At 41.2% G+C, this 12,204-nt stretch overlaps 1 protein-coding gene across 4 annotated transcripts in view; it reads right to left on the bottom strand.

Annotated features, from left to right (window-relative positions):
• Positions 1-12,204, bottom strand: part of znf804b (zinc finger protein 804B) — an 870,963-nt gene that overhangs the window by 162,735 nt on the left and 696,024 nt on the right. The window contains exon 1 of one of the 4 annotated variants that reach the window (XM_043690315.2): positions 11,097-11,381. The exons of the other annotated variants lie outside the window; for them this stretch is intronic. Within the exon in view, the coding sequence (XP_043546250.1) occupies positions 11,097-11,105 (9 nt within the window). The 5' untranslated portion in view covers positions 11,106-11,381. Of the gene's footprint in view, positions 1-11,096; positions 11,382-12,204 lie in introns of those variants that run through there. 4 annotated transcript variants of the gene reach the window in all.

Raw genomic sequence — 12,204 nt, 5'->3', positions numbered from 1 at the left:
GTAACTTTGTGGTAGTGTCTCGGCCTCTGGACCAGAAGGTTTGGGTTCCACTGCCACCTTTCCCAAAGATGTGTCATACTTAGCCTGAGCAGCTTGTTTAAAATAATTGCTTTTAAAATGGGAGCTATGGAAAAGGTAGGAAGAGTGACCATCTTCAAAGGTTACACATAGGACAGCAGAGTCCACCTTCCAGAAGACAGAGCTGCACGTCCTTCCACTCAGTCTGCACGCAATGTGCCTGTCCCTAGCCAATACCCCAACTTACCTTGGTCCAGGATCCAGGGCTGTGTTTCTCGTGGGCCAGGCTGTCATCCCAGAAATGGCCAATCCTGACTGCTGTGACTACAATCTGGACTGCAGCTCTGAAAGGCAGGACGCCTGCTCCCACTGAGAGCCCACTAGCAGCTTGCTAACACAGTGGGACATCACAATGGGGCAGGTTGGTTTGTTGGTAAACCAATTGTTTAGTTTGCGAGTTCACCCCTACTATTAAATGGCTGCAAATAATTCAGATCAATGAGCTTTCCAGATGACTATTTCTGGCATTTTCTGCTTCAACTTGCACAACTTATTCTTTCTGTGGATTGAAGTTCATGTTCTTACCCTCTCCTCTATTCCCCAGGGATGGGTTGGAACGGGGTGTGAGGGGGATGTAAAATTGTATGTAATGCTGTGGGTGGTGAGTAAGGGCAATAGTCACCTTCCATCTGGGTCTCCTGGCAATCTCAATGCTACCCCATCAATGTCTTCACTTCTCTCACCTCTATACTCACTGAGGTCCTAACAAGTGGTCTCCCTAAACCTCGCACCCAATTCCTGCAGGTAGCTGCCAGCCAGGCCTCAGAGATTCCACTCCCTGCCCGCAGTTACCTTTGCTTTCAGCTCCACCAATGATTGCCATCAGTGGATGGGATCAGAGACAATTCCAGCAGTGGCCACCACTCTCAGTGCTGCAGCTGACACCAGGGTGCTGCACTCATTTCCCAACCCACCACATTTGTTTTTGCCAGATCTTGGAAATGAGAGCAAAATGCCCATCTCAAGACAATGAACAATCCAATGGCTGTGGGGCAACATAGCAAAGCATAGGTGGATTTGGCCATAGCACTTAGGCCGGAGAAGCGGTGTGCCAGGCCTAGCCTAACATCTAGGCCCATGAAATAAATTTAGTATTTAAAATAGAAATGGAAGAAGCACTTTAGCAAATGGTCCTGAACATGAGACTTATTTATCATCAGGAACTATGGGCTGAACCTTTTCTTTTGGCTAAAATTAAAGCGTGCTGAGTTTTTGGAGGGATTTCTATCATGAGGCCTAGCGGTATTTCTCACTTTATTTTATCAAATGTACCACAGTAATTACCTAACCTGCCTGTACAGCATTCCTCACATCATATTCTAGCCTCACATTACCTCGAACCATTCCCAGAACAACTCACCACTCAGAAAATATCTACCGAAAGAGCAATATCATTCGTGCCTTCTCTATTCTTAAAAGCCTATTGTGCATGCAGATAAGCACTGTCAGTCCACAGTCAATGGATCCTTACATTTGTCCCAAACATTGCATACAGAAGATCTGCACCACAATTGCATAGAGGTACTTGGATGTGGAGTTGGATGGAATGCAATGGAGGCAGTGGAAGCCATAACACCAGACCTGATCTCAAGTTTCCACCTGCACTGTGCAAATTCAGCTATCTGAAGAAACGACCAGTAAGTCAATAACATTCTTCACTTCACCACCAAAGATACCACCATCTTCTCTCCGATACTCCTTACCCACATTAGGGCTGTTACTGTACTTGTCTCCATGAAGGCTGACACTCTATTTGTCTTGTTAATACCCACAACATCTTCCCTCATTCTCTGTCACACCCCCCAATCTCCGACACCACTCCAACACTCTCCCACTGACTTGACAAGGCCACCTGCACTAAAACTAACAGCTCTACAATCCAATTTCATTTTCCTTAATAACTGCTTCTCTCTCATTCCAGCAGGAAACACAGCTCACAAAAGTGAAGCAAGAATCAAGATGTACCAGTACATAGATGGTCCTACTACAGATGGGACAGTGCTAGACCTAATCCTAGGGAAACAAGCCAGTTGAAGGTTCAATGGGCTAACATTTTGGGGATTGTGACCATAGCTCTGTAGGTTTCAAAGATCATTATGGAAAGGGATATGGATAGTGCAGAAGTTGGGTCTAAATTGGGGGAAGGCCAATTTCAATACCATTAGATAGCATGTGACAAAAATAGACTGGGAGCAACTAATTGCAGGTAAGTAGAAGTCTTTTAAAAGTAATGTTATGAGAATTCAGGGCTAGTGTGTCCCTCTAAGAGAAAATGCCAGGGCATAGTAGGCTATGGACCAAGTGCAAGTAAATGGGATTGGTGCAGTTTGGTGTTTTTGTTTGGTATAGATATGGTAGGCAGTAGGGCTTATTCCGGTATAACTCAATAACATGGGTGGTGGGTTGCTTGATATTCAACTTCTGACCCCTTATGAGAACAGCATTCGGACTCAGACTGCCCAGAGTGTCTTCACTGGATGATGGAGCAGCGGTCTGAAAACTTGTGATTTCAAATAACCTGGTGTCATGTGACTTCTAACTTTGTTCACCCCCAATCCAACACTGGCATCTCCATATCTTGGCATCCAACATAATGTCCTTTAAAACAAGTGGCAAGTTAAATTAACCAGGTACTCCCTTTGGCTTCCATGTCAGATATTCTCAATGTCTAGTTTGGTCGGTGCATTTGATAAAATAGGAAGCTGCAAATGAATCCGGCGAGTTGGTCTATCAATAACGTTTTGACATGCTTTAATCACACTGAGTTAGAAATTTGCAGTTGCCTCGCAAGAAACTTGCTTCGCACTCAGTAATAAAAATGGAGCTACATGTTACTGACGTCCAGATCTGTTTCACTGGACATCTCATTTGATTCTGCCACAAATCTTGCTGTAGTCCATCTCACTCAGATCCCAATAAGATTCTGCTCTATGTGATAGTTTTAAGGGAATTAGCAATAATTTTCTCAAATGGAAACATTAAAATATTTACATTGTTATCGAACTTGAATTTATGATACAAACTGAAAGGGTTCTTTAGTACCCTCTATAGCATAACAAATTATGAGCAAAGGTGACTGTCACTTGAATGGTTATCTGATGAAATTATAGCCTCTGACAATGCAAAATGGCCTTGAGAAGTTACACTGAGGTATCACAGTGTCAGATCAGGCTCTTGTATTTTAGTTCACAGATAATAGTTAATATCATTCTTGTTATTTACACTGTTGATAAATGGTGATGACAAGTGTACTTAAAGTATTCCATCTATCTACACATACATATATGCTAAAATTCTCATGCTCTTGATGTGCATTTCATTTACTTAACCACAGTTCAATTTAACTTTTCTAGTGAGATGTGCAAAGCTCTGGATCTTGGGTATTTCTGACTTTCAGATCATGCTAAATTTTATCATTATTTGCTCACTGTCCCACTAGGTTCAATAATTTCTTATACATTTTCACAGCCATTAATAAACACCAGATCTGCATAAGGATTGCCTTTCATCATTTCCTTGACATATTTGCTCCCAAGTTAAATTAGGTTGATGTAATTCTGACATTAAGATAAATTTCCCTCTATAGCCTTTCAAATATTTGGTAGTACACATTTTTCTTCTAATGCCAACTAGGTGGTCAAAAGTATATCCTTGGATTTCTTAAGCATTGAGGACAACAAACCAGAAGAGGTTATTTTAAACTTCCACTTTCGACAATATCAATTTGTGACAAGGCCAGATTCTTGCTAGGCAGCAGTAAGTTGCCAAATATGGGGAGTATTAATTGCTAAATGCCTTATTAATGGCGCCAAGTCATCTTATTCAGCTTCCTTTCTTACTAAACTCACCAAACAAATAAGACATCAAGAAGATGATTTTGAAACCAAAGCAGGCACCTGACGGATACAGTTCACGAATTTCTCTGAAGAACCTTCATGTTGAACCCTGACAACAACATTTCAGGACATGCTCCATGGGTACTGGCCACATGCATCTCACATCCATGGACATTGCCATCTGATATGTGCCGGCTTCAAAGAATCACATATCTCATACCTCCAAAACCAATTACAGAATGCTTTAGCATTTCACTGTTGCATCTCAGGTTTCACAGGCAACTATCATTGCAACACTGCAACATAGACACCGTGGGCTCAGGGACATGCACTCAGTTCATGCATTGGACAGGGTATATCTCTGGGTTCTTTGTCACTGTCATAGCACTCACTCACTATGAGCCCGCCAGATACTCATAACATCCCTGCCTTGCATTACCTTACCTTTTAGTGCTTTGCCCTCTCAGCCACAGATACCAGGCGCATATTACTTCTGTCTTGCATAGACACAAAAAACTGAAGAACCACTGGACTCCAAACATTAATTCTGTTTTCTGCTCACAGAGGCTGTCAGACCTGCTGAGCTTCTCAGCAATTTCTGTTTTTGCTTCAGATTTCCAGCATCCACAGTTCTTTGTTATACATTAATTTTAGCATATTAAATATTTCTGTGCGAAGTTTGGTAATTGGACTAGCTATTCCATAAAGTTACATCAAGTGGAATGAATAATAGTCATTACTGAAATCCCACACAAAAATGGCCTTTCAGGAAAGGATCAATGAACTTGTTGAAGCTACACAATCGGTTAAATATATTCTTATAATCTTTTACCATAATTCATGTGGAAACCATGTAAAATTATATTTGTCTGCAGCTGAAAGGGGAGCCTGCAAATGGCACTCACCCCTGGTTTGTCAGGAGCATGTGCTGGCGAGTACTATTTGCTATAGGAGCAGCATTTCCCTGGCCTCTGAACACATGGGCATTAGTGTGATATAGGGTGAGATTGGCAGTCATGAGATTCTCAACATTGAGAGCATGAAGTCTAGTTCTCCAACCAAGTGTTGAGGCCTATTTGCATGCATTAAGATCTCATCTTATCTCACCTCATTAATAAGCAGTTTCTCACCCTTGGGCAGAAACTAGATGGTGACCATTTTCATCAGTTACCTGGTGACTGCAGCTTGCCTCTGGCCTTCCATCTTGGAAACAGTTGCTACCAACTTAGGGCAGACTCCACAGATTGGGATTGCTTCCCCCAGCCCCACTTCCCAATCACAGATATATACATCAGACATGTATCAATCCCATTAAACCCTGGTCGCACATCTCCAATACAGTTCTGAATTTCAATGCATCATTTTGGAGTATACTGGCACCTTTCATTGGAATGCTGTTGCCAGGACAAATTGCATACTATGGCATGCACCAGCTCACAGATTTGACCAGAGTGCATTTCAGAGCTTAACATGTATTTTCTTAGTGCTTTATCACTTTGTGCCTAATTGAACGCCAACAACATCTCAGTCGTGCCTTGTGTTATAGGCTCACAGTATTTCTGTCTTGCCATGTCCTTTAACACAGAAACAAACCCAGGCAGTTTAATAGGTGGTCAGCAGGTATCAGTCAAGGTAGTGGACATGATCACTGTGCTACATCAAACCCACATCTGCCCAATGTGCCAGCAGTGTCCATGGTAAACACTCTGCATGGACATCAACCAAAATTATTTTATTATTCATTTACAGGATGAGGATGTCACTGCTCGTCCCATTTGTTGCCCATCCCTAATTGCACAGAGGGCAGTTAAGAGTCATTGCTGTGGGTCTGGTGTCAAATATAGGCCAGACCAGGTAAGGATGGCAGTTTTGTCCCCGAATAGATATTGATGAACCAAATAGGTCCGACAATCAACTCAAAGTCATTATTAGAGTCTTTATTCTAGATTTGTATTGAATTCAAACTCCACCATGTCTGTGGCAGGATTCGAAACTGTGTTCCCTAGAACATAACCTGGGTCTCTGGATTAACAGTCCAGCAATAATACCACCAGCCTGTAGCCTCCCCTGAATGGCTGTTTTAAAGTTGAAGAGGAATAGTCCTTGGTGAAGTCAAGGGAGATACTGTTCAGCCAAGGAAGTCAAGTCCAGGGACTTGCATACATTCAGTCAGCTACTTTGCATAGTCACAGTCAGATGATCCATACCAACTTAGAGCATTCCAGGGAAAACAGCTCTAGCCTACTCAGCCTCTTCCTATAGCTCAAACCCTCCAACCCTGGTAACATCCTTGCGAATCTTTTCTGAACCCTTTCAAGCTTCATAACATCCTTCCGATAGTGAGGAGACCAGAGTTGAACAGTCGTGGGAAATCAATTAGAGAACAGTGCACAGATAGGTCAAGGGTTGAATCACACATCAGTTGGGGATTTCCATCCAAATTAGACATCGGTCCACCTGCAGTCAGTCCAAGGGAGTTAATCAGTGAATGCACTATAGTGGGGAAGCTGGGAAACATGATTCTGGGGATTGGAGACAGTACAATGCGATGCAAAGGACACAGTAACTGTGAAGGGAGGGGACTTATTACAAATGAGGGAAGATGATAGTGCATTGGAGGAATACTGCAGGGGCTGGTGGTATTATTGCTGGACTGTTAATCCAGAGACCCAGGTTATGTTCTAGGGAACACAGTTTCGAATCCTGCCACAGACATGGTGGAGTTTGAATTCAATACAAATCTAGAATAAAGACTCTAATAATGACTTTGAGTTGATTGTCGGACCTATTTGGTTCATCAATATCTATTCGGGGACAAAACTGCCATCCTTACCTGGTCTGGCCTATATTTGACACCAGACCCACAGCAATGACTCTTAACTGCCCTCCATGGTCACCACCACCCTGACCTCAAGAGGCGTACAATACAGCATGATTGTTGGTATGACTAATCCAACTAAGCCACAGAGATGACTATCTGCAATGACCAGTGACATAGTCAAGGTTGCTAATGACCAGGATTTGTATCCCACATATCAAGCATTGCATACATTTTACGTGTAAGATGCTTTGATCAGACAACTTCACCCTGTATTGACCTCAAGGGTAATGTTGAGAGGTGAAGCTATAATTCAGAGATGTGCAAAACTATGTGAAGACTCAGTATGCCATGGGCCAGTCAGGAAGTGTCAGGAAAGAGGAACACAGATATTTGAGGGTGCAGACCTTCTTAATACCAAGCTGAGTCTGTGACTCACTGTATCAAGTTTGACCTGTATTGCCTTCCTTATTCAGGAGACTTGTAAACGCTATTGAAATGGAAGATGACTACGACCATATCCAGAGTAGGTGGAGGAAGTGTTTTATTTCTGTCTGAGCATGTAGGCTCTACTTATGAGTGATGTAATGTCCTTTAAGGGGCAATGACATTGATCTGCACTGACTCAATACAGGATGAAGTTGTCTGATCATAGCATCTTATACATGAAATGTATGCAATGTTCAACTGTGTGGGATACAAATCCTGGTCATAAGCAATCTTGACTGTATCATTAGTCATCGCAGATTGAAGATAGTCATCTCTGTGAAGCAGAACTGATCTTAAGTGGCACCTGTGGGCCACAATTCACCAGACAATCTGAAATATCAACAGCAGCACAGGGCATAGAATTGATTTCCTCTTGTCTTGAACTCGACGCAATCACTAACATGCTCTTTTTACATTGCTGCCTTCATTGAGTGATGTGGGGTGAGACGATAAGGTATCACTAATCATACCACCTTAACAATTTCTGACTATATTTGTGCAGTACTTCATGTGTTACATTGATCAGACTAAGGTCCCGAGGTCAAAGGTCCATGGAGAGGAACTCCGTGGGCTCCTTGTTTTTGTACTCCATGTCCCAATGTATAGAGGAGTATTTGTCAAGGATTGAATGCCTTAAAAAAAGATGATTACTAGGAGGCAAGGCTACCCTCCACAACCAGGGACCATGACTCTGTTACTCAACCCCCCCCAACTGAGACCAAGTATAGTTACAAAAATGCCCATGCTTGGACCACACCATTGTGGAGCATACAGTAGATCTGGGAGATTGAGGTTGAGGTTCCAATGCTTGGATTGGTCTGAGGGAGCATTGCACAGCATCCTGGATGGTGTGGATTGCATAATCCAAGCATACTGTGCTCTGCCAAACTGAAGCAGACGTAATGGACATGGCAGAGTTGGGAGGTGCAAGATGAGGACATAGAAAAGCAGTGTCAAGTGCAACAAGCTAGACAGGATTGACATGACACCCAGTTCCAGTATATGAGAGCTGGATGAAAGCAAGCAGTTCTTTTTTGTTTCCAGATGCAAATATAGTTTCTGTTTGTTTTTAGCTGTTTACTTTGGCTGTTGCTGAATTGATTTGACACATGGTTGATTTTTTTCATCCATTTGAAGGCTTTCCTGTATATTATGGTCTTGAATTCAACAATGAGAGAATATTGGGCTACACTGGGAGTTTTGGAAGAGTATTATTCCCTTCCACAGAGTTCTAAGACGCGATAAGGCCAAAGGTGAGTTAGCTGTGTAGCTTGGCTCTTAAACAGCAACACAAATATTAATGTGCACTTGAATGTATGGTAAAGTGTCAGCCATGCCACTTATGTACTTTGAGATGTACTCGATTTTGGTTTCCCTCCCACTACGTGGAGGAACAAGGGCAACTTCTGGCTGACAATGCCATACCAAGGAAATGGGAGTGTTTCAAAGATGGCACCAGTGCCAAGACTCCCAGGAGGTTCCACCAGTGGTGAGTACTTCCACCCGTGGAACATAAGATGTGTGTGGCATCACAGGAGAATTGGTCATAGGTAATGAGGTGATTATGGGAAAATAGTGAGAGTAATATTGGCAGGCCTCACAGAGAGGAATCTTCCATAAAACTCCACAAAATTAATACTGATCCGATTGCTGATCAAATTCAACTCAATATAATACCAACCATTCTTCACCTCAGCAAGGGATTGGCAAACTAGTTATTGTAAGCTGTCTTTTTGTTGCAGATGTCACCACAATTTTCCTTTCCAAAGTGAATACAGATGTGCAACAGGATGTGAGTCTGCTATCACTAGCTATCTAGCTCACTGAGGTTGAAAGCTACCCCCTCTGTGGCAGGTTTTGACAAGTGGGAATAGGGCAATGCTAGAGACAGCTGGAGAAATACAGAATTTACATCATAGTAGGATCTTTTAATATGTTAATCAAGATCCTGTGATGGTCATTAGATCTTGACTGTTACATTAGGGCAGTTATAGTCAGATTAGTCTCCTTATGCTCTGCTAACAGTTGATGGTGTAGTCAAAGGGGAGACAGCCTATCACTCAATTTATCTTTGTGATGCTGGGTTGTTCCTCCAGTTCTATAAATCTACTGCAAGACGGTTCCTCCCATTACTGGCCGTATTAAAATGTGGTCCAATTAACTAGATCTTCCATTGGGACTATTAGCAACCAAACTTTGTACTTCACATTCGGGGTAACCATCCAAACACCACACACCATTTGCCAATATAAGGTGATGGCCAATGCTGGAGTCCATCCAGGATTTGAGTACAGCATCCACAGTAAGGAAGTCCCATGCAGTACTGAGGAGTGCTGCACTGTCACGTGCTATCTTTCAATGCCCTTCATGTGGATGTAAATTTCCTGTTGTACTATTTGATGAAGAACAAAGGAGATAGCTACTGTGTCCTGGCTACTTTATATTCCTCAACAGACATCATCAAGATTTGTTCATGTAAACTGTCATGTCTAGTGGGAGCAACACTCTGTGTAGCACAGAAATGTGAAACAAAATAAAATTCATTAATCTTGCAAACTGTTATTTATTTGGACCTGTCTGACTTTACTCCATTGATGTCTACCATTATTTTTAACTTCCAGTTTATTACAATTTCCACACAGCTAACATGTTCTGTTCCAAAAGAAAAGAAAAAAGCAGCTTCTGCTTCTTCTGGGCTGTTGGGCCTTTTATTGGCTCTCCAACCCTGCACTCTACAAGCCCACGCTTGGCCACTAGTCAGCCGATTTGAGGAAACTCATTACTTGGGAACTGTTCCCCTTGCAATGCAAATTTGTGACCCCCAATTTGATCCCATCTAAAATCTGACCCAAAACCAAAATCCTAACCTTCACATCAGATCTAAATAACCCTGTTTGTTAACAGTAGTCACTACCTATTTACATAGCAAATTGTTAGAATGTGGAGTGCACTGCCTGTGAGATCAATTGAGGTAGAGAATTGGATAGTTACCTGAAGAATGCACATTTGTAAAGAGTGGGAAGAAATTAATTGTTCTTGTGGGCAGCCCGCATAAACATGAGAATGAATGCTCCCTTTCTGTAACTATGCTATGGCTTCATGATTCAAGCAACAACAGCTATTTCTGCCTTTATAAAAATTTGACAGATACCCTCCTCTCTTACTGAAAATTCAGCTTTTATATCTGACCTAATTTTGGAATCAGTTGATAGTCTGTGTCAAATTTGGCTCCATGTACTCTATTAGTTAATTGCACAGCAGGGCATCATTATTTCTGAACAGCAATATTTATGAAGTGCATATTCAGCAGCTTTGTATTAATTTAAATGTTATTATTAAGCATCGAAAGGCATCCGAAATATTTATCTATCAAATGCTTAGATAAGACCTCAAGCCCAAGCAAACTCAAAATATATACCAAAGCAGTCACCTGAAACACAATATAGCATGCTGTTCTGAATTGAATATTGAAACATTCCAGCAAACCTGGAAAGTGCAGTAGCAAAGGTGGTTCTGTTCCACATTGCTATTTTTCTCTTCAAACTTATTAATTTCCTCTTACATTTTGTGCTAGAATCATTATTAAAGCTTTTGAGAAATTTGTCTCCACATAAATCAGGAGATTACTTTTGCATGCACTGAAACTCCTGCATTATTTTCAAAGAATATGGTTAACAAAAGATATGATTTGCTCAGGTCTTTGATGAAACGTTGGGTTTGACAAGAGTTGAAAGGCCTAATTTCTTCCAGTTGTCCGGATCTATTGTAAAAGTCATCCAAAACATTTAGAACTACATTTATAAATCTATTATAACAATGTATTCAGCTCACTGAAGTAGTTATTGGTACATCATTTCACAATAATTTCTTCATACCTGTATCATCTGTTTGAGAAACTCAAGGTCTGAGATTCAAAAGTGAAGATCTGCAATTGTTCGCTGAAGGACAGTATAGAAAATAAAAACCGTTGCCCGAACCACTGTCAATTACATTTGCTTGGTGGATTAAGTCATGGAAGATTACTGCTGTGACAGCGCTTTATTTCCCAGTAAGTAATGGGAGATCTTTTCCAATATACCATTTCCAATGTGAATAATTGATCAACAAAATAATCATCTTAATGTCATCTCAAAGGTTTTCAGAAATAAACAACTATTGTATTTAATCTGCATAACTTTAAGGATAACTCCTCACTTCATCAGAAAAATGACATGTGCTATGACAGTAATAAAGCTCAACTAACCAAATACAGACCAAGATTAAGAAGAATTAATAGTGACAAGTAAAACCCATTAAATGACAGGCAGCCTAATACTACTATAATCAAAGGATTATGAGTCATCTTGCCAATCTACAACTATTTCATCAATGAGACACTTGACAACCGAGTAAACTGAGTGATAATGTTAGAGAGATCCAAAAATCGCTAATCATTGCAGTCAATGGACACAAGTTCCGTTCAATAATTTAAGGCATGGACACTGTTGGGCACTGCGTGTATTCTCCAAGCCCCGGAAGAGGGAGTCCCCTCAGCTCAGAATGGCGGGCTGTGGTTGCTGATTCCATTTCTCAATACAAGATTTTAAATGGTTGGAGAAGAGTAACTCCATTTAATTGCACAATCAATGAATTCTTCCATTGCTTTGGTGATGGTCGAGAGGATGTTGTTTGGGTTATATTTTCTTCCTGGTTCTGTGACTAGGGCAAACCTGGATATTCTTTTCAGAATATTTGGGAGTTAGCAATGTCATAACTATACTTTATAAAGGTTCAATTAGTTCTGGAGTGCATGGATCTTCAGTCCTAAGCCAGAATACTATTTGGGCTTATAAACATTTCCTTTTAAATGAACTGGTAAATTGGAGTGAATCACATTTCCTAGTTTTTTTTTAAACATTCAATCTTGGGAAACGGGCATTGCTGGCAAAGCAGTATTTATTACCTACTCCTAATTACCACAAAAAGGTGGTGGCCAGCTGCCTC

Source organism: Chiloscyllium plagiosum, unplaced genomic scaffold (assembly GCF_037043375.1).
Source record: "Chiloscyllium plagiosum isolate Xiang-an unplaced genomic scaffold, Cpla_swu_hap1 HiC_scaffold_5, whole genome shotgun sequence".
NCBI classification, from domain to species: domain Eukaryota; kingdom Metazoa; phylum Chordata; class Chondrichthyes; order Orectolobiformes; family Hemiscylliidae; genus Chiloscyllium; species Chiloscyllium plagiosum.
This window is presented reverse-complemented; position numbering and strand designations above follow the sequence as displayed.